Source organism: Phocoena sinus, chromosome 10, assembly GCF_008692025.1.
Source record: "Phocoena sinus isolate mPhoSin1 chromosome 10, mPhoSin1.pri, whole genome shotgun sequence".
Taxonomy (NCBI): domain Eukaryota; kingdom Metazoa; phylum Chordata; class Mammalia; order Artiodactyla; family Phocoenidae; genus Phocoena; species Phocoena sinus.
Window position 1 is genome coordinate 59435606 of NC_045772.1, and position 25867 is coordinate 59461472.

Consider the following 25867-nt stretch of genomic DNA (forward strand, 5'->3'; position numbering starts at 1 on the left):
TCTCACGGAGGAACAAGTCGGTCAGGAAGCTGCACCACGGCCTGGCTCTTAAAGAGAGACTCTGAGAACCAGAGGTGGAGATTCACTGACTTAGAATTACTCTAAGCAGCTACAGCGTGATGTCTTCGGAGAAGGTATGTGCTGACTTGATCAGAGGCGCAAAGGAAAAGACTCTCAAGGTGAAAGGACGGATGCCCACCAAGACTGTGAGAATAACTACAAGGAAAACTCCTGTGGTGAAGGCTCTAGGACTTGGAATCATTTTTCAGATGAGGATCCACAGCGACTCAGTGACACGCACAGTCCTTCTGCGATTGTTAATAAGATTACTTCCATCAGTACTGAGCCAGGAGTCGAGGTTGAAGTCACCATGGCAGATGTTTTAAATCAACTTTTTTAATAAACTGGTAATCAGTTGTTAAAAATATAAAACGGACATCATTTGTGAACTGAATAAAGGCTTTTGACACTTGGAATAAACACCTGATGGGTAGGCTGGATTCTCTGCCCTTAAGGAAAAGAGCCACAGATGATTTGAGTATAACGTTTAATGTAAGATACAGTGGATTGGCAGAGTTGGTACAAAGCTAAGAGATTCATTTCTAGTCAGTGAGTTAACAGCCTAGGCACCTGGACAAAAAATTGGCTCTGCTGTCCTGGGTCCTCCAAAGCCCCCTGTACAGCACCAGCTAGAGGCCCCACACCAAGACTGGTATTGGCTACCTGAAGGCTCTGATGGAATCTACTGTTCCCAGAGTGATTCAAGAGACTGGCTGGCCCTAGTCAACACAGCAGGTGTAATTTTCAGCACAGGCTTGAGGAAAGTGGGTATGGAACTGGACATGGGGTTTGGGTGGCTGTACATTTGCTGCATGCAGTAGTCCAAGAGGCTCTCAGCTGGAGAGGTTAGCCTTTCTACCCTCCCTGACTGCTGTTTGGGAAGAAGGAGAAAAAAGGTCTTTCAAAAAGCTGTATTTGGCATGAGCTAATGCCACTGCCAGTGGCCAGGCACAGACACAGAAGGCCCTGAGGAGCTGGGCGGAAAGGAGAATGTGCAGGCAGAGCAGGAGATAGCCAGCTCACGTCCCTGCCCCAGGAGCCCAGAAGGATGAAGGCCGTGCAGTAAAGGGTAACATACGGTCCTCCTCTTTGGTCACGCAAAGGCCCTAGCATGGGCCTGGGAGGTGAGAGGGCTGAGGGGTGCAGGCTCTGCCCCCGGGCCCCAACCTTTAGGCTCATCACATTGAGGCAGTGATGCAGCGAGAGGCAAGGCAAGGAGACAGAGCAGTCAGGCTGGTAATCTCTGGCTCCTAGGAGCTGCCCTTGTCCTTGTCATCCATGAGGTCATACCTGTGGGAACAAGCAGAGAGGGCTCAGGTAGAAAGATGACTTCTGTGTCCTCTTATAAATGAGACAAGATCTGAGGGCTCTTATACTTCCGAGGATCAGTGGTTCTCAGCTTGGGTTACATCCTTTTTCCCTCCTATGATTGGGATTTTTCCTACTTAAGCATCCAAGCCCATCCCCAGCTCATCAGACACTCACCACTGGGCTGCACCCTGGGAAAGGTCTATCTCAGTGAGGTCCAACTGCACCTGTGTTGCGGGATAGTAGGGGTGAGATGTTACTTTTGATGTTTCCAAAGACCACATCCTACCCTGACACACTTCTGGTCCCAAACCAGTGCAGAGGTAATTGGGTAGTAAAGTACTATAAAGTACATCTGTAAAGTAATGTCACCAGGGTGCTTACTCCCTAATAGGGACTATAAGCCTTTCCACCAGCAACTTCTAACTCTCACCTTTGCCTGGTCCACCTTTGCCCTCTTCTTACCTTCCCCAGCAGCTCACGCTCTCTTGACATGAAGGAGGAACTAGACTTCACAGAGACATCCAGCTTTCGCCGAAGGGCCTCATCCAGGGGCAATTCCCACTCAAACCTGAGGAGGGACTGGGGTTAGGGGAAGGGGCCCTTCCCGAGCCTGCCATCTCTTCACTTGAATGCTCACTGACTGACCGTTCATCGAATTCAGGATTTAGGGTCCTCTTCTTCTGTGAGCTCTTCCTCTTGGTACCCCGGTTCTTGTCTGGCAGTAGCAACAGTGACACGTAGGGGTCGGGGGGATCCCGTCCATTTTGTCGAAGGGCCCTGTGACAGGAGGAAGAAGGTGATGAGGCAACCTGAGGGGAGGGACGGGGAGAACCTGGAGGATGTGAGGGATGGAGTCTCACCGGCAGCTGTGAACGATGCTGATCAGCTTTCGTTCTTCACTGTAGTACCAAACAGTGAGTTTCACCTGGCCTAGAGGCCCGGCTGGAGCCTCAAGGGGACTGTGGAGAGATGGAGATAGCGTTGGGAGGAGGTAGTGCCTTGGGAGTCTGTAGCTTATCCTTTGTATCCTTGACTGAGTCCCATCTTTCTGACCCAGCGCTTTACCTGTCACTGTGTGTTAGGCGCTGCCGGAGCTCTGGGGCTGAGGAAGTGATGTGAGGGAGTCCTCCCCAGAGCTCCGGTTCTTCGCTTAGAGATGAGGAGCTGTGGCTGTAGCTGTGGCTGTAAGCTTCCACCCCTGAGTGCTGGGACACCAGGATCTAGGTAAACAAGAAAGCAGCACGCAGAGTCCTTCCGCTCCCGGGCTAGAAGGACACGGCCCTCTGCTCCCGCCCTCCCTCCCCTTGCCCACTGTCTCCTGGCACTCACCCTGAGCTGTGCTCTCAGTAGCACCTGCCCTGGACCATTGCTGAGCATAAACCAGTGGTCCAAGCAGAGCCGGTCAGCCACAAGGAGCTCAGAGAGGGGCAGGGATAACGAGCCCAATGCGCCAGTCCCCTCACCCTGAACCTGTGGAGCAACAGGACTGCTGTCAAGAGAGAAGTGATTTAGGTAGTTCCCTGGCGATCCAGTGGTTAGGACTTGGCGCTTTCGCCACCAGGGCCCAGGTTTGATCCCTCGTAGGGGAACCCGCAAGCCGCAGAGTGAGGCCAGAGGCAAAAAAGAGAGAGAGAGAAGTGATTTAATCCTGGCATTCCAGGTCCAAATGCTTGGACACTTGAGTGGTTTTGGAGAGACTCCCCTTCGTGAAGGGCAGGGGAGCTGTGGTAATAGTTGCTGCTGGTCCCACTTCCCTGATTCCCTTTCTTTTTTAACCAGAGTAGACTGTACTATCTTTACTTCCTAATCTTTCACAAATTATCCCAGTAATACCTGCATAGGGTAGAAAAAAGAATAGTAAAAATAGAATTAAATTGTTTCCTGCCCATCCTATCCTCATGTCCATACTCCAAATGTAATAAACCCTTCCTATTTTCTTTGTTCTGGCATAATTCTAACTAATATGTCTATATCTCTATTTCATAATTTGCCAACTTTAATATCTACTGATTCCCTGCTATTCAAGATGACAAATTGAGCTTATTTACATCTCTTCTCTATCTCTGTCAGTGTTGTTAATAGTCGCATTATTTGACATTCTGTTGGTTTCTATTCATGTAATTCTCTACTTACTGTTCTATCAACTTTGGAAGGTATTTGACTTACTCCATATAGAGAAAGTCAGCACTCCTATATTACCTTCCCCCATCCTCTCCCCACCTCCCATACCTCTTCACTTTTCGGTCACCCTTCGACCCACTGAAATCTAGCTTCTACTCCATTCCAGCCACTGAAGTTGCTCCAGTCATCAGTGACCTCCTAGTTTTAAAAGTCAGTGAATAGTTTTCAGTCACCTAATTTTACCTCTCAGTAACATTTGACCACTTCCTGTCTTTTGAAACACTCTTCTTTTGGCTTCTGGAACCCACTCTCTCGTGGGGAGCGTCCCACCACCCCGGCCACACTTCAGTGCTCTTCTTCCTCCGTCTGCCATTCTGTTGCAGCGCGCAGCATGTCCACTCTACACACGCGCTGAGGGATCGCACTCACGCTGTGACTACAGCTGCTACCTGTCGCTTGCCCGTGATGCTCAAAGCAGAGGGAGAGGGCGGAGCACCACAGTGGGCCGCAGATCCACCTTCCAGATGGCTGTCTCCCCTTGGACAGCCCTCAGACATCTCGATTTCAAAAACTCCTGCTCGGTGCATTCCCCGTGTTGGCGATGGCTCCTTTATCTGTCCATCCACACCAAAACCCCAGGAGTTAACACCTAGGTGTTCTTTGTTCCTCTTCCCCCTCCATGTCAAAATAACCACCAAACACTATCTGGCCTTTGTCAGTTCTTGCTTCAGTTACTCTCACAGTCTCTTAAGTGACCTACCTGCCTCCAGCGCTGCCTTCCTTCAGTTCATTTTTTTACCCTGATGTCGACACCATCTTCCTAAGATGCAAATCTGGATGCCACCTCTCATTCCTTCAAATGTTTCCCTATGCCTTTAGGATAAAATCCAAATTCTTAGCATAATTTTTTTGTGATCTTGCTCTTTCCTGCCTCTATAATGTATAATTTGCCTTCTTTCTCCTCCATTCCCTTCTCAGCCTTAAGAGTTTTCCTGTCCTTCTTTTCTTGGTCAGGGCCTATTTACCCTTAATCTAAGGACGCCTTTCTTACTATCTTTCTTACCTCACCTTTTCCCTTGTCTGAGTTAGAACCCCTCCTTTTTTCCCTACACTGCCTTTACCTCAGCAGTTATCAGTCAGGAAGTATTCTCTGGTTATTTTTCTCCTAAAGGAAGAGTGTGAGCTCCAAAAAGATAAGAACATCTTTTATCTCTGAATGCCCTGTGCCTGGTTCAGTGCCTGGCCTGTGACAGCAATCTGCAAAATGTTTGTAGAATGAATTTACGGTACCTGCAACTCCAGGCTCTCAGAGTTTGGTTTCCTGATGAGAAAGGAGGCACTCTCATCCCAGACAGGGGCTGACGTTTGGGAAACAGTCTGGTGGAGATGAGGGGTATGATCAGTGTTGACATTTTCTCCTCTATGACTCTCATCCCTCCCATTCTTAGTCCTGCAGCATTTCCTAATACCTTAGTTTTATGAGAAGTATCTCCCACGGCAATAGTAGCATAAGGGCTGGGAGGCTTGGTACCTTTTCGGAGCTGGAAAGAGAATGTTAGTCTTAAATTTGGACCAGTTAGGCAGATTCCCCCCTCCCCTCATAAATTACATCCACAGCCAGTGGCCCATGTCCCCATGTCCCCACTTGACAGCCCTCACCCTCCTGGCCTCGAACAGAAAATTCTTCCCACCCCAGCACCACCCTGGGAGAGAGGAATTTGGAATTTACTATTCCAAACACACTAGGAGCATCCAAACCTGAGGGATGTAGAAGAAGGGCCAGGGAGCTATGGGGCGTGGGGAGCATATCTCACCGGCAGGTCCTCAGCCCGCTCCAGGTAGACGGAGAGCAGGGCTGCCGCCAGTTCTGCACTCTTCTGAGTCTGGATCAAACTGTTCACCTGCAGCACCTGGGGAAGGACACATGGGAGCTGGGGAGTGGTAACTGACACTCTGGGGCCTGGCATATGCCTTAAAAGCTCATAGAAGAGTTTACCTTGACCCATCTTGGGTCCCTCTTGGGTCCCTTCCTTCCTCCAGCATCTTTCCTTACCTCCTCTAACTCAGCAGCAGTGGGACGGGGGGTCAGACGCTCCAGACACAAGTGTAGGCGGCCAGATGGGACATCCTCCAGGGTCAGCCACTGTGGAAGTGGGCAGGGTTAAGACTTGGGGGTGTGGGGACAGGGACTATGAGAATGAATCACGCATCAAGATCAGGACAGACTGCTGATTCTAATTCCATGCTCACCTCATCAAGGAAGCCATTGTTTAGGACTGTGGTGAGACTCACTTTACACCTGTAGAGGAGAAAGATTAAAATTAAGGTCTGTGGTCAAGAGCCAAGTCTTTTGTCTCCAAGGTCTACAGAGGCCCAGCCCATCTTCCCCGCTGGACGCCCCCCACCGCCTCACCTGCCCAGAAAGTCGTCCTTGTCCAGGTCCTTGTCAAAAACTTCAACCTCTAGCTCTTGGCCTGGAATTGATGTGATGATCACCTAGTGGGAGAAAATAGTGGGATCCTTTCCTTTTCTTCTCAGAATGACTGGACACCTCCCCCAATCAACTGAACCCCAGAAGTTTTTTGGACCACTCTCAGAGCTGGGGGAGGAATGGGGCAAGACTGGGAAGAGTCTTAGCCCTCAATTCTGACCTCAAAGACCTCGTTCCAACGGGGATTGAGATCTTCCCGAACAACACGGCTCCGGAAGCTTCGTCCTCCCAGCTTTAGTTTGACATAGGGGTCTGACTTCCCCTTCACTAATCCCCCCAAGAAACGGTCTTTGGCAATCAGGTCCTGGGCCTCTAATACATGAATCCGAAGCACATTCTGTAAAAGGGACAGATGGGGCACCAGGTGGCGGTCAGAGAGAGAATACTGTCAGACCCAACCCTGAAACAGGCTTTGCGCACGTAGGGTGGGCAAACAGACTCCAGTACTTTCCAGATATAGACTTACCTCCGTCCCAAAGTTACTGTCAGGAGTAGTGTGACTGGGTCGAGGTGGGGCATCCACACTGCTGCCTGTCTGGGGGCTCTCGTCGTCCAGGTCCCAAGCTCCAGGAGTACCAGGCACAGCAGGGAAGCGCACTTCTGACGAATCCAAGTACAAGAGCTGGGAAGGGTAGTGTGATTGTCAAATCAAAGCAGTACATTTAGCCACCAGCAGGCAAGGTATGCGGGGGCTGGGGGGGGGGGGCGGGGCAGAGCAGGGGCTCTGACAGGGAAACTAGGTCCCTGCCTTGGCTGTGCTTATCTCTGGGGGGTTCACTCCACACTCACCCTACTCAGACACCATGTCTTCCCCCAGTTAGATCAACAAACATTTTTTGTGCGTCTGCTAGATGCTTTCAGATACACTAGCTCATTTCATCGTAGAGGATCCCCTTTCCTTACTCTTAATACCACCAGGAATCCACGAGGCCCTTCCCCTCTACCTCCATACCCTCATAACCAGTTTCATGTACAGCCGGGAGTTTGGGCCAGAGCTGCTGAGCTGGAACCACTGGTCCAGGGTGAGTTCAGGGGCAGTCAGCAGGCGAGCCAGAGGCAGGGTCAACGCCCCTAAAGTCAGGGCCCTGGAGTCATCCTTCACCTATAGGCACAGGAGGAGGGGATGGAGTGAGGGATTAGGGAAAAGGGAGGTAGACTGCAGAAACGATGACACAGCTGCAGCTTCATTCTCTCTGTGCCAATCAAACCTTTTGCTCCACTCCAGGCCATCCTTTTACAGTCCTCTGCCTACTCTACAGTCCCTTCCTCCTTTGCTCTTTCTGGTCTCATTACCTGGAAAGTTCTCATTCTGCTCTTCTCTGCCTATTTAAATCCTACTGATACTTTAAGACCCTCTGAAAATCCTACTTCCTTCACAAAGACTCTCTAGTTACTCCAGCCTCTGTACCTTTCTCTGGCCATCCTAAGCACTATACTATGGGTATTTTACTCCCAGTGATTAATGTTGAATCATTCTTAGATGGCTATATATGTTTGTCTCCTCTCTGAAACTAGCCAGTAAGCTTCGTGAGGGCAGATACTGTATTTTGTGATTTTTCTATGACCTTAAAAGTGCTAGACGTCTGGGAGGCTGGGCCTGGCATATGCACACGACTCTGTGTAAAACAGATGATCAGCAAGGACCCGCTGTAGAGCACAGGGAACTCTACTCAGTACTCTGTAATGGCCTCTATGGGAACAGAATCTGAAAAAAAATAGGTATATGAATACGTATAACTAAATCACTTTGATGTACATCTGAAACTAACACAACGTTGTGCTAACCCTATACTCCAATGTCAAATTAAAAATTAAAAAAAAAATTAAAATCAAATAAAAATAAACCAGAAAAAAAAAAGTGCTAGGTGTCTAGCTGGTGCTCAATATGTTCCTCTCTTCTTTTAACAGGGTTTTTGTTTAGCTTTTGGCTGTGCCGCATAGCATATGGGATCTTAGTTCCCCGACCAGGGATTGAACCTGTGCCCCCTGCAGTGGGAGCGCAGTCTCAACCACTGGACCACCAGGGAAGTCCCCTTCTCTTCTTTTAAAAAATAATTTTTTTGAGGCATAATTTACATACCACAAAAATCACTCATTTTAAGTGCACAATTCTCAGTTATAAAAATGATTCTAGAGAGACGGGTGGGGAACCGTGGAGAGTAGAAGAGGTGGAGAGTCTAGGTAGGTGGACTGAAAATAGAGATCATGGAATTCCCTGGTGGCCTAGTGGTTAGGACTCCGTGATCTCACTGCCAAGGGCCTGGGTTCCATCCCTGATCAGGGAACTAAGATCCCGAAAGCCACACGGCACAGCCGAAAAAAAAAACAAGAAGAGAAAATAGAGATCAAAGGAGAAGATGGAGAGAAGAAATGGTGCAGATCTGAGAAGACAGAATAGTGTATCGAGGAGGGACTGATAGGTGATTCTCTCACCTGCACATCGAGCTCCTGGCTTCGAGGGTCTTGCAGGAAGAACCGGAAGGCCTCCTCCCACACCGGGCAGTTGGCATTATAGACAGTCTGGAGATGTGCAGGATGTGATCAAGGTACATGCCACAGTCCCAGTCCTGTTTCTCCAGAAAACCCTTCCTCTTACAGGCATCCTAAAGGGAACACTTCATCCCAAGAAAAGTCCTCCCTCCTCCTGTCCCCACACACACATGACACCTGGCACAATGATATCCTTGTCCTGGCCCTCACCTTGCTCTCCTGGGTCACATCCTGAATTGACAGCTGTACCATGGGGTTGGGCTCCTTGTTCCCCTTCTTCAGCTGTGGGGGGGTAGAATTCAGAAGTCACTATCTTGGTTGTTTTTGTTTTTGTTTCAGTGAAGGAAGGACAGCTGTCATTAGAATCCTTCCCCTGGTGCTTCCCTGGTGGCACAGTGGTTAAGACTCCGCCTGCCAATGCAGGGCACACGGGTTCGAGCCCTGTTGCGGGAAGATCCCACATGCTGCAGAGCAACTAAGCCCATGCACCGCAACTACTGAGCTTGCGCTCTAGAGCCCGCGAGCCACAACTACTGAGCCTGTGCACCTAGAGCCTGTGCTCCGCAACAAGAGAAGCCACCGCAGTGAGAAGCCCATGCAGCGCAATGAAGAGTAGCCCCTGCTCGCTGCAACTAGACAAAGCTTGCACACAGCAACAAAGACCCAATGCAGCCAAAAATAAATAAATAAAATAAATAAATAAAGATTATAAGAGAATATTATGAACAACTTTATACAAATACTTAGAAAACATCGATTAAATAGATAATTTAAAAATATAACTCACGGGACTTCCCTGGTGGTGCAGTGGTTAAGAATCCACTTGCCAATGCAGGGGACACGGGTTCAAGCCCTGGTCTGGGAAGATCCCACATGCTGCGGAGCAACTAAGCCCATGCGCCACAACTACTGAGCCTGCGCTCTAGAGCCCGCGAGCCACAACTACTGAAGCCCACGTGCCACAGCTACTGAAGCCCGTGCGCCTAAAGCCCATGCTCCACAACAAGAGAAGCCACGACAATGAGAAGCCCGCACACTGCAATGAAGAGTAGCCCCCGCTCGCTGTAACTAGAGAAAGGCCGCACACAGCAACGAGACCCAACACAGCCAAAAAAAAAAAAAATCGTACTCCTGGACCCCCTCTTTGGAACCCTTGCGTTACATGTTGTTGCTACTGAAGCAGAGCAGGCCAGGGGAAGGGAGAGTGTGGGAATGCTGCACCCATGGCTTCCTGTTCACCTGCCCTCAGAAGCCACACTCACAGGAAGATCCTGGGCCCGATCCAGATAGACGACTAAGATGGCAGCTGATGGGGGCTCCGGTTGGGAGGAGACTCCTCGGTTCCACTGTAGAACCTGGTGTGGGGTGGTAGTAGTCAGACCTTCATCCCTCCAGCCCCCCATACTTCTATGTATTTCTCCCCTGCTAGCTTCCTGTTTTCAGTGTTAGTTACCTGCTCCAGTTTTTCTGCATCTGGCAAAAGTGAAAGCCATTCTAGCCTTAAGTGAACTTGGCCTTGCCCACTTTGTAGAGGGAACCACTGGAGGGAGAGGTAGAAGTATAGAGGTATAGTAGAGATCATACACACCCAATCTCTTCCCCACCAATGTAGCAACCACCGTCTACACAATGGGGGACAGCACCCTCCACCTTCCTCTTCTCTCAACTTACTTCATCCATTACTCCAGCCTGCAATACTTTCCCTACATCCAGCTTCATTCTGGGGGGTGGTGGTAGTGATGATGGCAGTGAAAGGGAAAAGAGGGGAGTGTTACAATTAGCAAGATGTCATTCACTGGCCCCCTTCTCATCCACACAGAAATAACTGGCACATCTCAGACTCCCTTCTCAACCCTCCGGAAATATATATGCATGTGTGTGTGGTGGGGATGAGGGGTGGGAAGCCTGGGAAGGAAAATGATAATATGATTCCCAGGCCTGGAAAAGGATTATAATTACCTCTGAGACCTTGGTGGCCCTGGAGATTTAGAATCCTAACACAGGCAGAGTCTCACCTGCCCAGAAAGTCATCTTTGTCTGGATCCTTGTCAAACACTTCTACCTCAATTTCCTGTCCTGGGACCTCATGTACCATAACCTGAAGAACACAGAGGGATAAGGGTCCGCAGGTGTGAAGATCATCCAATCAGCATATTCTCTCAAAATCTCCTGGAGCCTCCCCATCTGACACAGCCCCACTTGTTGGCTCTCCCACCTCATAAGTCTCTCCCCACTGGGGGTTGAGTTCCTCATCAATGACACGACTGCAGAATGTCTGGGTGCCCACTCGCACAAGTGCGTAGGGGTCTGACTTGCCCTCAATCAGGCCCTTTATGTATTTGTCCTTGGAGCTCAGCCCTCGAGCGGCTAGCAGGTGAATCCGAATAATGCCCTGAGGGTAGGAATCATATTGTGAGAAATTAAAGACCCACCACAGGGTTCCCGAGAGAAGGATCTATCTAATAGGGGAGAGACCATACCCTGGGAAGAGGGGAACGCAACTGGGCCACATCTTGAAGGTCAGGCACAAGGGGCACCAATAATCGGTTGGGCAACACAAGAAAGGCAGCGATGGAATCCATGATCATGGTGTCAGAGAGGGAGCTGAATGGGGGATTGGAAAAGGAGGTGAGTGTGAGTGTCAATATTTCCGCACCGCCAACTATGTTTCCCACAACCAAGAGAGACCTAAAGCTAGAGGGAAGTCCTTTCTTGAAAATACCTTTTTGCTTCTCTTCTACCCTGATTTCCCACCTACTACTCTGTCCCCTCCTCACTGCCATCGCAGCTCTTCTTTTGCCCTTTGCCCTGGCTGAGGAGTCTGTAGCCCACTTCATTCTCTACCAAAATGCACAGTCCCCCCACAGAAGAAAAATCACAGTATGAAACTTTTCAGGGGTATTTGTCTTATCTCCCCAACTACGGTCAAGGCTCTTGGAGGGCATCAGCTGCATCTTTTACTGCTCTGTGTCCCTTAAACCCCCAAACCAGGGCTGGAACACTTAGCAGGTGCTCGATAAATCCTTCATACCTGAGTCCTGGGATATCCAGCAGATTGGTCATCCCTGTCCAGTTGATGTCTAGGGTCTGGAAGCAAAGAGCAGGGGGATCGGGACAGAGCATGTGGTGGCATGGTCACACCCATCCAACAGTTGCCAGACCCTTAGCCTCCTTGTCAGTTCCCTCCCCCATTCCCCATAGCTTCCAGTCCTCTCTGCTTCCCCCGCTTCCCTACCCCTCCTCAACGTTTTCCCTTACCGGGCGTCGGATAAAGAACATCGACACAGCCCCCACGATAGGAAGGTTCCCAATGAGTGGTTCAAGAATCACCCGTAAGACACCCTGCAGCTGGGGCAGGAAGAGACGAACGAACAAAGCCTTTCCTCAGAAACAGCCTTCTTTCCCTCCCAGACCTCCCCAGTCTTGGTTTTCCCAACCTCCCACTTCCCCATATCTAATGAAACTGAGGGCAAAGGCTTCTTATGGAGGCCCCTGACAACTGCCCCACCTGCATGCCCTTGACTCCTGCTTTGCAGAAATATTTCTTCACTTCCACATCGATCTGTACATCACCTACGTAGCTGGGAGTTGGTGAGGAAGAGAACAGAGGGTTAGTACTAGGCTGGAGTAAGTAAGGGGAGTGAAGTAGTCAGAGTGACCAGGAAAGGGAATCGGGAAGAGTGGTGAGTGGCATTACCTGATGTTCAGGTCCAGCAGGATCTGTTCTTTCCTCTGACCAGGGTGAACCCTGACTCCTACGATGCGCAGTGGCTGCAGAGATGAATGCTTGAGAGGGGAGGGAAAGGCCCCTTTGGGCCACCCATCTCCCCTGCTCCATCTCTTCCCTGTCGTTACTTTCCCTCCTACACACGTACCTTTTCACCCAATTCCACTCGTGTAAACGTAAATGTTTGCAGGTGGGGGTTAGATCCTCGAACAGCTGGGGCCACAGTTTCAGCCAAAAGCTTCTCCATATACTGGCCCAGGAAGGGCCAGACCTGGGCCACAATCTGGGAGGAAAGGGAGCTTGTCATAGGAGAGCGCTGCCTTCCCTCTAAAGGCAAGTTCCTTCAGACTCCTCCCCATGGGGAGGCTAGGTTTGAAGCGTGGCAGGGTCTGACAAGAGAGCGAACCCCACTCCCCCTCAGGAAAAACCCAAGACAAGCAACCCTCACCTTATTTAGCCACTCAGCTTTCTCCACATCTGGGAAGCTGACCTGGAGGTGGAGAACGTGGAGATAGTGAGGAGCACTCTCCTCTGCCCGTAGTTTCCTACTAAGATGCCAGGTGGATGCTCACTAAGGAAAGCCAAGTGTGACAGGGCCTCCTCACACCCAGGGCTTGGGGGAGGGGCTGGGATGTCCTGAGGATTCATTCCTCCAGGGGGTTTGGGGCCCTGGGAGCTGACAGTGTCAGCCACACAAAGTTGCTTTGCGGATAGCTCAGGGGTGTGAAACGATGACAGCTGCTGGGGCAGAGAGGAGGAGGAGGGGAGAGAAGGGCACATTCTTTCCGGAGGGGGAGGTCCTGACAAATCAGAGTTTGAGGAGGAAATCCTGGGATTGGAGAAGTCCTGGCTCCTTTTACCAGCCTTCCCTCTGCCCCTCGAACCAAGAGGTGAAGCAGGACGCGGCTCCGGTGTTAGGGAGGGGCCAGAAGAGCCATACAGGCCCAGGCTGGTGTGTTCTTTCTTTCTTTTTAATCCGTGTGACTCTTGATGGGAAGGAAGGACACCTGTGCTTTGTACTGGGGGGAGGAGGAGGGGTAGTTGCTTTAGGAGGAAAATTAGTTTCCATGATGAGAAGTAGGAAGAACAGAGAACCTTGCTGCCTGGGCTACAAGTCCCATGGGACCATTTCTGCCCCTTTCTCCTCCCCAGTCCAGGGTCTGGGAAGCATAGCTGTGTTTGCCTAGTGTCAACTTTTTCGGTACGCGGGCCTCTCACCGCCGCGGCCCCTCCCGTTGCGGAGCACAGGCTCCGGACGCGCAGGCTCAGCGGCCATGGCTCACGGGCCCAGCTGCCCCGCGGCATGCGGGATCCTCCCGGACCGGGGCACGAACCCGTGTCCCCTGCATTGGCAGGCGGACCCCTAACCACTGTGCCACCAAGGAAGCCCTGCCTAGTGTCAACTTTGATTCCCCCAGGCAGGCACCTCTGCTGGGAGGAGCAGGAAGGGAGGGGTCGGGAAGGGCCGGGTAACGGGCTCGGCATCTGCAAGGCCTGAGAAGCCATCGGGGGCCCTTACCACAGGAGAGGGGGCGTAGAAATAGGGTCCTGGCCCCAACCCAGCAGGCGCAGCCCGCAGCCCGGAAAAGGGTGGGGCCGGCCAGGGGCGGTGGAGTGCGGGCAGCGGGCACTGCAGCAGTCACACTACCCTCCCCCCAGTACCCCCGCCCTTTGTCCAGCAGCCGCCTCCGCTGCGCTGCGGCCAGGCCGCCTGAGGCTGGAAGGCTAGGGCCGGAGGGTCCATCCGGGTGCGGGAGCTCGACTGGGCAATGCTCCCGGGGAGGGTCTCGGGATAAGAGCGGGAAAAGGGAGAAGAACCTTATGGCCTTAAATAGGTTTAAAAAAAAAAAAAAGTCTTGGGGAGGACAGGAAAGAGGAGGGAACCCACTGAGCGGCAACGGGAACAGGGACGCCCAGGAGCAGTGTGAGTGGCACCAGAAACGAGGAGGGGCGTTCGAGCGGTTTGGTTGGAGGAAGAGCCACGGCTGAGACGGGCTCCCCAGATGTTATTGCTCTTGCCCAAGCGTAGAGGAAGAAGTCCTGATTCTGTGGAAGAATCGGGATCCGGGAGTGTGGAAGGGGGGGCGGGTAGTGGATAGTCGGTCCAAAGAGTGGCGCGTCCCTGCAGGCAAGAGGCTAGCGGGCCAAAGGGGAAAGTCTGGGGCCCATCGTCCCAAGATGGGGAGCTGACTTTAAGGATAGGGAGGGAGAGCCCGAGAACTAAGGGGCAAGAAGGGGACTATGCTGCACTGAGGATTGAGGGTGGTCGCTCACCCAGGCAGGTAGTTCTCGATGGCTCATGTAAAGAGTTTTCGTCGTGAGCCGCTCCTCATCATCCAGCAGCTGTCGCGCTACTCGAAGGCTCCGTTCTTTCTCCTCGCGGACCCGGCGCCAGCCCAGGTAGAGGGCGAGGCCGAAGAGCACAAAACCCACGCTGAGTCCTATTGCCCCGGCCAGGTACACCGGCACCAGCACCAGCAACCGCCGCCCGAACGAAGTCAGCACCGCCAAGGCCTCACCCGCGGCGCCTGGGCCGGCAGGTTGGTTCCCAGAACTCTGGTCCAGCTTTGCGTGAGCAGTGGGAGGCTGGTCAGGCGGGTCGGAGGGAGCGTTGGGCTGGTCCACTGGGCTGGGGCGGTCTCCAGGAGAGCGGTCCATGCTGCCACCTCTGGGAGGACCCGCCCGACCCAGAGACCAGCTAGAGGTTGCCTAGTTCTCAGACCAGATTCCCCGCCTACAAACCATAAACCCCAGAATGGGGGAGGGGACTTAAAGCCACGCCCATTCGTTCTGAAGGTTCGGGTTGGTCCGTGCCGCATAGATGAAGGTGGAGTCAAAAGACCGAAGCCCTGCCCCCTGCCTCGGGGAGAGGAAAGGGCTCGGGAGAGGCAGTACCTTCCTGATTGGACCGGAGTGCCAAGATGGGCGGTCTGAGATGGCGGGAAAAGGAGAAAAAAGGCTAAAGAGCAGCATGAGATTAGCCAGAAAGAGGGGGAGGAGCTGCGTACCATTTCAAGAGGAGAGGCGGGACCCACGTGGGATTGGAGTGCCTATGGTATGACGTCATGCAGAGCCGCACCGGCAATTACTCTGTTTTAGAGAGAGCTGGAGTTGCGAAGTTGAGGGGTTGTGGAGCGTCGGGATTTCCTTCCCCTCCCTTCAGACGGTTTGGCAGAACTTGGTCTGCGATTCCTACATGTTCATTTGTCTCCTTTCCCACGTTTTCATACTTTAAGCACATTCCTTATCCTTCCACTTTTTTTTTTTGCTGGTTGTCCTTATAAAAGGAAAGTAAATTACCCTATTTGGAATGAAAGTGTTCGATGATCGACCCTGTTTATCCTGTTCCCAGTCCTCTACTTTGTCTATGCAGTGTAACGACAGACTAGAGAAAACTGGAGAACCCGAAAATTACAGAATTGAGATAATCTAGCCTTCAGGCAAGAGGGAGGGGGGAAAAAAGCGGAGTGAATAGGAAGTGAGGCTTTATTTCTCTTTAGAAATCTCCAAGTTAGTTCATTCTATGTCCAAGAATTAGTTATCTCTATTTTAAAGAGCAAATTAAAACTAAATTGGCTCCAAGGGGGGTGGGGTCTCAGCTGCCGCAGAAATGATTACATTTTCCAAGAATTCCTGACCCTGAGGAACCGCTAGGACACTAAAATGGGAAATCAAGAGTAATGAGACAATCCTGTTTCTCATTTGCCTGGGTTATAAGGAAGGTTTAGAATACAGTCAGATGTAGAACTAAGTTCTACATCGCACTGTGTAGGTTTAGGAAGGAAAAAATGCAGGGTATATTGATGATGACTCTTGTTACTAGTTAACTGGACTTAGAGGTGTACTGTTGTCCAGGGACTTAAAAACTGGACTGATTGGAAGCCCAGGAGGGACAGATTGGTCATGATTACCTTCTAATGCAATGTATGTGGGGCTTGTGTTATTCTGTTTGGTTTACAGCTGTTAAATTTTATCTGGCTCTGCAGGACATAGATTTCATCAGGCTATGTTTCATCAAAGCTGTTTAAAACTTATCCCTGCCCAGGCTCCCTCCCTTAATCTTAAATTTTCTCACTTCCCTTTCTCTACTTCTCTGAAACAGTATCTAAACTGCTTCTTTCAGTTTGCAGAACTGTGTAAGGAACAGTTTTCCACCTGCCTCCTATGTTCTCTGTATTCTCAGAGATGAGCAGGTAAAAAAGGAGCTCAAGGAGTTTGGAGGAGGTGAGTGCCCACCAACTTGATGAACCAGAACTATAGCAGGAAAATGGATGAACATCCTCAGAAGGAAACCTCCCTATAAACTGAAATTTGCCAAACACTGGAGTAGGGGAAGGGATCCCTTAGGCTGGGGGATGAAGAGGGTGACCTATGGAAGTTCCTTTTCAAACTTTTCCCCTTTCTCATCCTATCTAGATCATCAGATCGTCCTACTGAAGACGGTGTATGGAGGACAAAAGCTCATCCCCAGGAAGGTCTCTTCCCAGCTGGGGCCCAGGAGCCACAGAATCAGCAGCTGCAAGGCACCAGAACAAGTAAACAAGATGGGTCCCCGCCCATTGACAATTCTGCTGCCCAGGTGCCACCTGGTGGTGATAAGCAGTAAGTGGGTAACACGAAAAAGGATGGCCATTTGTTAGAGGAAGTGTCTAAGCGAGGAGAGCACTTAGACTTCCTGGTTTTGCAATCTGCATTTATATGTAAACTACAGCTGCCTCCCAGGGTTGAATGTGGTAATCTGGTCCCAGCCTACTCTCCAAGATGGAAGGGGCAACGGGATTTGAGGAAACTTCCTCTGTATTATTCCTTGTAAGTTACTGGAAAGTAGTGGTCCCATTGCTGGATGGCTCTCTATCATTAGAACTTTCTTATGCCAAGTCTGGAGTCAGACTGCCTGAAGAGATTCCTAGTTCCATTCCTTACGAGTTGTGGAGACTTGGGTTGATTACCCTCTTTAAGTCTTTCTCCTCTGCAAAACAAGTATAATAATAATGCCCATTGTGTCAGTGAACTATTGCATGTAAAGTGCCTAACACAGTACCTTGGTTTATATTAAGTACTCACATGTTAGCAATTTTTCTAGAACTCTCTGCTTATTTCCTATGCAGCAACACAGGACCTTTTTCTCCATAAGGTAGCCCTTCATATATCTGAAGACATCTATTGGGTCAACCCTCAGTCTTCTCTTGCCAGTTTTTTTCAGATACCCCACTGGTTTGCCAATGGCCCTCTGCAAAAACTATTTAGAAGAACACACAATACTTTAGAACTGGTTCCACTCAGATAGACGTGGTAGAACTACTATATTTACAATGCACAACTATGGTTCTTTTACCCTTATAGAGTTTCTAGAAAGGTACCTAGAACATAGCAGCCTCTTGATATTTATTAACTGACGTATTATGAAGAATAAGATTTTAATTTTTTGCAGCCAATTGGAAGTCCCATGTTGTTCTCACATGAATTATTGCTAATATAGATCTCTGCATTTGTTTCTCAGATAGGCTCAAGCAATTTTTAGAGGGAAGGTCGGTCAGTCCAAATTGACCCTTTGGATTAATTTAGTCAATACAAGTTACAGACACTTTCCATATTACTTAGTGTTTCCTTGTGTTACTGTTGGAAACTGGGCTTTTCATATTTTTATACAATTAAAAAAAAAAAACCATAGCCCTTGGGTATATCCCTAGAGACTAGAGATTTCTCTAACATGAATGTGCTAGTCAACATTTACTAGGCACAAATGTTGTTTTTTTTTTGTTTGTTTTTTTTCAGTATGTAGGCCTCTCGCTGCTGTGGCCTCTCCGGTTGCGGAGCACAGGCTCCAGACATGCAGGCTCAGCAGCCATGGCTCACGGGCCCAGCCACGCCGCGGCATGTGGGATCCTCCTGGACCAGGGCACGAACCCGCATCCCCTGCATCGGCAGGCGGACTCTCAACCACTGCGCCACCAGGGAGGCCCAAATGTTCAGTTTCGATTCCATCAAACTCTACTGTTAACTGACCCATAATTATTCTCTTATCTGCAATGACTTAGCAAGTGAGAAAGAGGAAAGCAGTTCCTGACATCTGGGAGCTGGCCTGACACAGCTAGGCTTTGGAATTATTAGGATCTGACCTGGGCTCACAGGTACTGTTGGACACAATCTCACAAAACACCAATATCAGACAAAACTACTCAGTGACTGTGATGAAGTGAGGCAAAAAACAAGATCACTTCACAATTTTGTTTACGCACTAGACAAGGTCAGTGTGCAAACCACAAAACACCAAACATCCCCCTCTCCCAGCTAATGCAGCTTCAGCTTCACTTTAGTCTGCCCTTTTCCTAGAGAAGATAAAGATATGCAATTATAAAATTTTCCCTGCTTCCCTGACAGCACTCAATTTAGAGTGAAGCTCCACTTCCTTGAACCTTCCCCCAACTCACTTAATGAAGTTCAAGTCCTGTAGGGTCCTTCTAACACCCTCTTGCAAGACACACCGTGGTTCCAAATGGCATCCTCTCTCCATCACTGCAATGAGCATTAAACCCAACTTGTTCAATTGCAGGTGTATTCCTGGTGGTCTTTAGCTGGAGCACATTAATAAAGTACATACGACATCTACAGTTTCCCAAATCTATCTCTTTAGAGATACTTGGCAAAAAAATAATAAAGTTAGCTTGTCAGGGTTTGGCTAGGATGAATTCATGTTGATATCTATGATCACATTTGTCTAAATGCTCATAAACCATCTCTTTTAATAAACCAGAATTGTGCCAGAAAATCAACATTAGGCTTATCAATGTGTGGTTTTTAGAATCCACAAACAATATTTCAGTATTTGCCCATTTTTAGTCTTTCGTGCTGCAGCGCTGCCCCCCCACCCCCCTTTTTTTTAAATGACTGGCCTTAACCTAGCCTACCATCTCCAACCCCAGGTGTAACCTGAGAGATCAACCAGACAAGAGAGCAAGAGGTAGCAGCAGATATCATGGGGAAAGAACAAACCAGGATCACTCTCTCTACCCCCAAATCCACTGTCCCATAGACTAGACACTTGAGTTGTTTTCCCTCCATCAGCCATGAGCTGAGGAGGAAGTGAGGTTTGGCTACTGAGACCCTTGGCCTTACTAACTCTTAATTGGATTTAAAACCTCTGTGGTTCTATGTGGAGGCAGGGGGAAGAAAGGGACGAACCCTGAGGCTTGTGTCCCCAGAAGAACTCTCCTTTCCCCAGCACCTCTTAAGCCTTGAAGGCTTAAGGCACTGGTGACTGAGGAAGGGATGGGGTAGGGGTTACATCAACTGCTGTCAACTCAGAGAGCAACTGCCACCTGCCGTGCTCTGTTTGAATAAGGGAAGGATCTGTCGATACATATCCCATTCCCATTTCCCAGCACATCCACCCTTCTTAGTACCTACCCCCTAAATGACCCTAGGAGCCCTGGTTACTAAGGCAACCTGGGAATAGTACCTGCAGATAGAAACCAAAACAGATGGGACTATTTTTAAACAAGACTAGGTGGCTCCAATGTTTTTACCTCAAAACGTACCTTCCCCAAAGCCCCATCTGATCTTGTTCTGGGTCCCTACCCTTCTTCACTGGCCTCCATCCATCCTTACCACTATGTGAGAGTGGGGTCTTTATTTCATTTTGGCGGGAGATCTATTTACTGCTCCCATCTTCCACACAGAATATCTAAGCAAGTTTTCACTGCCTCCATTTGTTAAAAATATATTTTTTTATTTCTTTGGAACGTGGTGGGCCCTGCCCTATGGATGTCCAGGCCAAGCCAAGGTAATGAATGCTCCCCTAGTCTTTGGGCTGGAGTACTATGGTCCCCGCCTTCCCATGGGCCCAGGAGCAGTTCCTGTATTGTCCAACTCAGCTAGGCCCCAAATTGTCTGAAGGCTCCTATCAGGCCTTCTCTCCTGGCCACCCACTTCCCAATCTTTCCTGGCTTCCCCTCTGGACAGGGTATTTTTTTCTTCCAAAGCCAGTGCTGGAACCTGTGCTGTGCAGAAGCTGTGCAGAAGAGAGGACAAGACCAACGATGTCCCCCAAATTCCCATCAGAGAACACACAACCCCTCAGTCAGTCCTTCCTCTGCTAGCTTCAGTCTGCACTCCTATGCAAGCCCCCTGTGAGGCTGGAAGATGGACAAGAGGACCCTCATAAAAGGGAGGTGAGAGAAAACACACCAACCCAACCCCTGCTCAGAAGCAAACTCCTGTAGTCTCTTGTCCTAGTTCATGAGTGAGCCCTTTGGACAGGGCCTGGGAGGGCTAGGCGAGTGGGTAGGTAAGGGCCCCTCGACCCCAGCCCTGGGAGGCTATACCAGGGGAATGTCCATTAGCCCCATCAGTGTGGCATGGCTGTGATACGCATGCTCTGAGAGGCGATGGGATAAGTCACCATGGGAGTGGTGGTGTGGCTCATTGTGATTCCTGCCAAGGGTTGGGCCATCGATACAGCCACAGGAGCCACAGATACAGCCACAGGAGCCATGGAGACAGGTGGGGGTGCCATTCCCTGGGCAATTGTTTGAGCCAGAGCAGCCGACAGTGGCGTGATCTCTGGGTTCAAGTGTGGGGGTGGTGGTGGTGGAGCGGCAGGCGGTGCAGCATTAGCTGGGGGAGCGGCTGGAGCTCCCGCGGGGGCCACCAGCTCTTGCTGGGACACGGGGCGAGGCTGTAGAGCCTGGCTGCTGAGAGTAGTGTGAGTCTGGGCGATGCCATGGTTAAAAGTGGCGACAGTGCCCACGGTGGGGGCCAGAGTCTGCTCAGTTGCTGGTGCAGTGGAGCTCAGGGTCATGACCTTAGCCTGATTGCGGAACTGGGCATTTTGTTCCAGCAGTACCTCGTTGGTGGCCAGAAGGTTGCTGACCTGCTTCTTTAGCTCCTCTACCCGCTTCCTGAGCATGGCATTCTCTTCCTCTAGTAGCCTGCACTCCACCCCTCGGGGTGGAGCCAGGCTGTATTCATATGATTCAAAATGGGGGCCATCTGGGGGGCAGCATCCACCTCGCCGGCGCTTGGGGCCTGGCTCATGGTCCTCAAAGCCCCTGTCAGGGAGGTCGTAGATATCATAGAGGTCATGGCGTCGTCCTGGGGGAACTGGGCCTGTTGAGCCCCCACCACCAGCACCTCCTCCACCTCGGGCATCAAACTCAAAATCTCGCTGCAAGTGACGGAACTTGCACTTGGCGCCTCTCTGGCAATCACCCTTGAGAAAGTCACGGCAGATAGGGACCTCCTCCTTCCCATTTGGTAGGTCAGCTGGTGAAAGGCCCAGGCCGGCTGCCACTTTCTGCCTCAGCCGAGGGGGCAGTTCTCCTGTCTTCTTATAGCCATCCTCATCCTCCTTGGAGCCATGGATGAATCGGCAGTTTGGGCGGCTACACTCCTTGTTCTGGAAGTCATGGCAGAAGATGAACTCGTTTTTGCTCACCCCCAAGTTGGACACCTCACTCATGTCCGGATGGCGATAGCGGCAACGCTTGCCTCGCTTGCACACATTCCTCAGGAAGTCTCTACAGATAGCATCTGAGCTGGCCCCGCCACTGCCTGCCCCTGTCCCACTGGCCTCCTCGCTGCCACCGCCTCCAGGGCCTCCACCGCTGCTCCCAGTGCCGTTGGCATAGCTGTCCCGGTCAGGCATCCTGGTCCCCCCCAACTCAGGGCTTTCTTCCTTTTCTTGCCACCCTTGGTGACTGCTAGGAAAGAGGAGAGCTGTGTCAAACAGGAGTCCTCCAGTGGGGCCAAACTCTTGCTGACTGTATGGCAGGCAGTCCAGCAAGAGGCAGGCCAGAGGCATAATGGCTCTGGAGATGGAGAATCTAACGGATAAGAATTCTGCCTGGACTGGCTGGCTTGTCAGAAGTCTTGCCCAGGCCCTGTGCACCTGGTCTAGGTCAGAATGATTCACACTTGCCTGGCTGTCGGAGGGAGGGAGCTGGGGTGAAGCTACCTCATCTCACTAATGGTGATATGCCAAGGAGGGAGCAGGGAGAGAACAGTGTTGGATTTTATTTCCCCTTCTGAACTGACCTTATTAAAGTTGTGGAATCAAAATTAAAACTGCTGTTGGTGTCTCATTAGGCTAAGAGGAGACTGGGAACAGTGGCTAAGATAAGCTGATGAGCTACTAAGGGCCGTGGATAATGGAGTACTGGTGACATTACTTCCCTGACCCCCTCTTCCATGGGATCTCAGGTGAGGACTCTGTGAAGTATCAGATCTCTAGACCTCAGGAAATCCTGAGTAAAAAGACTGGTATCACCAGCTTTAGGGCAATACCTAAACCTGTCATTTTTTGGTATTCTCTCCCATATTACCATTATTCTCAACTCTAGGGTGGTCAGCCCCCTCCCCCTCCATTTCAGGGGAAGAGTTCTACAGCTGGAATCTCTACTTATAGACCTCAAAAGGACAAAACCATTTGTGGCAAGATCAAGGCAATAAGAAGGAGTTACTTTCACAGGAACAAGTGACCTTTCTGTCCCCATTCTATACCCCTCCTATCCCTCCATCGGAAGATCCCACTGACATCAAACCACACCATTCCTTGCCCTATAAAGATGCTCTTTACTTACAGACTCTATAAAAGCTTTTAAAGTCTCCTCTTTCCCAAAAGAGCTCAAGAACGTCAGTCCACTGCCCTGGTTCTAGCGCTGTCCTCTCCCCACCGCCAACAAGACTAGGAGTCCCTGCTACCACGTGTCTGACCTCCTAAGCCTTTCCTAGCCTTTTCAGGCTCCCCCTGCTGTTCAAATAGGAAACCTTCATATTGTTTCCCCTTGAGTATAAGGGAATCTTTCCAATTTCTTTGGCCTTGACCGCCCCCAACCACCCGGTTCATTGCCTTGACTTTGCCTTCAAGGCAAAATGAACCCTAAAATGAACCGACTAGGTCACAGGCCAGAGTTGCAAGAAAATCTGTAAAAGAGGGGTCATCTTCCTCCAAAGGGAGGTAGTCTCAGAAAGACAGAAAAAATCAAGGAAAAAAGAGTGGGAAAAGAGAAGACACAAATTTTCACTAAAGGGAAATGACCTGAAAAATAAATGGCATCTATCCAAGCCTGACCCGTGTTACAAGTCCCACCAGAAGCTGATAATCATATCTGATATTCCTCCCCACCCAACTTTCCCAGGATTGTTTGATACCTGAGGTAGCTCAGGTGAAGTCCGGGGCTCCTGTGGGTCTCCACCTCCACATCACTGCTGGGTTCTGAACAGGAGAAAAACAGAGACTTGGGTGTGAGACGGGGTAGGAATGGAGAACTACGGGGTGGTTGTTATAAGAATGAAGTCTGACAAAATGGCAAGAGCTCTGGGCACGTCAAGATTTCCTTAGGATTCAAATTGAACTTCCCCTGTCAAAGGGAGAAGCTGCCAGTAAGAAGAGAGTAGTAAGGTACAGAACTAATTTGGAGAGCCTAGGAGGACGGGTTGGAAAACCAGCCCTAAGTGAACAAAGGGTGAGGGGCACCCCGTCTCAAGGTGAAGGAGGATGTGGGGATCAAAGCCCGGCCTAGCGTTGGGGTTAGGAACTCCGAACAGGGAGCCGTGCAAGGGCAGCGACTGACAGTGCAATGGGATGGCGGATTAGACTTGAGGGCGGTGACTGTGACGCTTCTCAACACCCCAGAGTTTGCGAAAAAAGTCCTAGGAGTTTACCGCAGCATGTCTCTAGCCTGGCAGGTTCTGTGCAGTGTCGCCGGAGCTCAGCCGGGGACCAGGTGAATAGGACACTAAAGGGAGCACTTAGTGAAGCGGGGAAGGGGACTCCAGGTGACATCAAGCAGAGGGGATGGGCAGGGCTGTGACGTCACAGAGCTGGCATTTGCTCGCGAAGCGGGGTCAGTCAGAAAAGGGACTCGGCCCTGATACGTGAGGAAGAGCCAAGTCGGTCCTGGGGGGCCTCGTGTAGCCCGGCCGAGCCCAGCCGCTGGGCCGGCCCCGACTCCTCCCCTCCGGGCGCGGCCTCCACCTAAGTCTCCCGCCTCCCTCACCTGCCGCCGCCGCCGTAGTTGCTGCTGCCGCCTGCCGGTCCTCTAGCTTCGACAAAGAGCCGCCTACTCTATCGCCCTTCCGCTTCCTGCGGAAGAAATGACACTCTAGCCAGCAGACCCGGAACCACACTCTATGGTGTGCGAAGTACTTGCGCGACAAGCCGCAGGAAGTTCCCAGCAAGCTTTGCGTGTCACCATGGCAACCTGACCCAACAGCCAAGAGCCCCCAAAACGAGACTTTGTAATGCAGGCCTAGACAAGGGAGGTGGGGAACCACTTTTTGCCCCTATGCCCGCGAGATCAGCTTGAAAACTCTCCCTGACGTAACACCCTTTCCAGGAAGTAAGGGCCACCCAATGCTCCAGCAGCTCTGAGGGCCAGAACCCCCACACCCGACTTGCAGCCTAAGGAGCTTGCTTGACTTCCTCTACATCACGGGGTAGAGAGGTCGACTGTACTGGTACAGAATCCCCATCCAATGGAACCATAAAAACCACATAACACACAAGACGAATTTTTTTCTTCAGCTAGGACAGCAAAAGATATGATTTATTGTTACATGTTACATTCAGCCACAACTGAGAACAGAACTAGTCCAGTATGTCAAAGGTCCAGGGCAAAGGGCCAAAAGGGGCCGTTTTGATACGAGCAAGGTGGGTCTCTCAAAGGCGGTCGAGGCGATCAGAACGGCCATCGATGTTCCAGATCCACTGAGACAAATTCTAGACAGTAGGCAAGCAGTCCAACAATTTGTACCAGCGTCCCTGACCTCTGGCTTCCCTTGTTTCTGCTCCTGTGGCTTCCATGGGTGTACAAGTTTACTTGGACCTCTGCCTCATCTTTCTTCTTTTGCGCTTCAGCCTGAAAACCAGACATAAGAATATACCTCCTGCCCACAAACCCGAGTTCAGTCTTTCCCTCCCATTTTACATCTAGACACAATACAAGGGACGGGTAAAATCAACAATACGATGCTACCGTCTTGTGTCCCAACTCCTGGCTTTGGCCAGTCAATGCTCATAACGTTTTTCACCTAAAGTTGTTTTAGATTTCTAAACCAAATGTTCCAAGTTTTATCCAAGGCGCGCTCCACTTCCCCCCTCCTGTACTGGAAACGTTTCAGCATACCTGCGCATTCGCTTCTTCCTCCACTGGCAACCGATCATAACCAGAGGCAGAGAATAAAACAAGGCATCATTAGTTTTAGTAACAAGTTTAGGCAGGGATATGAAGAGCATTATATGAGTAACCACATCAACAATTTGGACTCCCACCGGGATCCCAGACGTAAAACCCCGAATCCCGCATGCGCTCTTCTACTCCCGCCCTCTCTCGCACTCCCAGCCTGTCTGACCACAGCACGTACCCACCACTTCCTTTGCTTCTCTCCAAACTATCCTTCCTCTCCCAACATATCTTGGGCACCCTTGAGAACCCAGCGATCCCGGAACGATGGCGGACTTCCCTTGCCAAGGTCTACCCCCACAATCGCCAATTCTTAGCCTCAGATCACTGCCAAGGATTGCTTACCTTCGCTCTCATGGCGCGGAGGTTTCTACGGGGAAAGAAAAAAAAGTCTGCAGTTAGTTTGCTATAACGATGGTAAGTGCAGAGATCAGATGTTAGTGGATTGTACTCGGAATCCGAACACGGCAGCAAAGACACCCA

The 25867-nt window shown here is 50.6% G+C and overlaps 2 protein-coding genes and 1 long non-coding RNA gene across 10 annotated transcripts; 1 reads left to right on the forward strand and 2 right to left on the reverse strand.

The window, feature by feature from the left end:
• Positions 1-380: 380 nt before the first annotated feature.
• ESYT1 (extended synaptotagmin 1) lies at positions 381-14988 on the reverse strand. Of its 5 annotated transcripts, none has more exons than XM_032644205.1 (31): positions 14475-14988; positions 12649-12690; positions 12349-12483; positions 12171-12244; positions 11982-12054; positions 11732-11821; positions 11505-11560; positions 10954-11077; positions 10689-10865; positions 10489-10571; positions 10145-10193; positions 9927-10013; positions 9736-9828; positions 8684-8755; positions 8417-8503; positions 6936-7085; positions 6450-6605; positions 6144-6320; positions 5906-5988; positions 5743-5791; positions 5546-5635; positions 5307-5402; positions 4962-5033; positions 4783-4869; positions 2701-2841; positions 2437-2591; positions 2232-2330; positions 2017-2148; positions 1834-1939; positions 1546-1595; positions 381-1350 (listed from the first exon to the last, which is right to left on the reverse strand). In XM_032644205.1, the coding sequence occupies exons 1-31, from the start codon at positions 14856-14858 to the stop codon at positions 1311-1313; spliced, it is 3309 nt and encodes a 1102-aa protein (XP_032500096.1). In that variant the 5' UTR covers positions 14859-14988; the 3' UTR covers positions 381-1310. The 5 variants fall into 5 exon arrangements, with proteins under 5 accessions (XP_032500096.1, XP_032500097.1, XP_032500094.1 ...); XM_032644206.1 differs by having other exon boundaries at positions 531-1350; positions 2437-2576; positions 14475-14930; XM_032644203.1 differs by having other exon boundaries at positions 531-1350; positions 12171-12259; positions 14475-14905.
• On the forward strand, positions 13847-18973 carry LOC116760034. The gene is made up of 2 exons (XR_004351622.1): positions 13847-16802; positions 17976-18973. It is a non-coding gene; the product is annotated as an uncharacterized LOC116760034 (long non-coding RNA).
• ZC3H10 (zinc finger CCCH-type containing 10) lies at positions 18808-24275 on the reverse strand. 4 transcript variants are annotated; one of them, XM_032644210.1, is made up of 3 exons: positions 24200-24275; positions 23352-23415; positions 18808-21898 (listed from the first exon to the last, which is right to left on the reverse strand). In XM_032644210.1, the coding sequence occupies exon 3, from the start codon at positions 21844-21846 to the stop codon at positions 20548-20550; it is 1299 nt and encodes a 432-aa protein (XP_032500101.1). In that variant the 5' UTR covers positions 21847-21898; positions 23352-23415; positions 24200-24275; the 3' UTR covers positions 18808-20547. The 4 variants fall into 4 exon arrangements, with proteins under 4 accessions (XP_032500101.1, XP_032500100.1, XP_032500099.1 ...); XM_032644209.1 differs by having other exon boundaries at positions 18808-21901; XM_032644208.1 differs by lacking the exon at positions 24200-24275 and adding an exon at positions 23865-24007.
• Positions 24276-25867: the final 1592 nt, after the last annotated feature.

Excerpts from the sequence above, each read along its gene's own strand:
- ESYT1 (XM_032644202.1), bottom strand. The coding sequence starts at position 14,858 with ATGGACCGCTCTCCTGGAGACCGCCCCAGCCCAGTGGACCAGCCCAAC. Across the intron at positions 2,149-2,231 it reads AGCATCGTTCACAGCTGCCG|GGCCCTTCGACAAAATGGAC; the intron begins GTGAGACTCCAT and ends CTCCTGTCACAG. Across the intron at positions 1,596-1,833 it reads AGCGTGAGCTGCTGGGGAAG|GTGCAGTTGGACCTCACTGA; the intron begins GTAAGAAGAGGG and ends CCCGCAACACAG.
- ZC3H10 (XM_032644207.1), bottom strand. The coding sequence starts at position 23,985 with ATGTCACCTGGAGTCCCCTTCCCCGCTTCACTAAGTGCTCCCTTTAGT. Across the intron at positions 23,416-23,864 it reads CAGGCTAGAGACATGCTGCG|AACCCAGCAGTGATGTGGAG; the intron begins GTAAACTCCTAG and ends TCTCCTGTTCAG. Across the intron at positions 21,902-23,351 it reads CTTCACCTGAGCTACCTCAG|CAGTCACCAAGGGTGGCAAG; the intron begins GTATCAAACAAT and ends CCTCTTTCCTAG.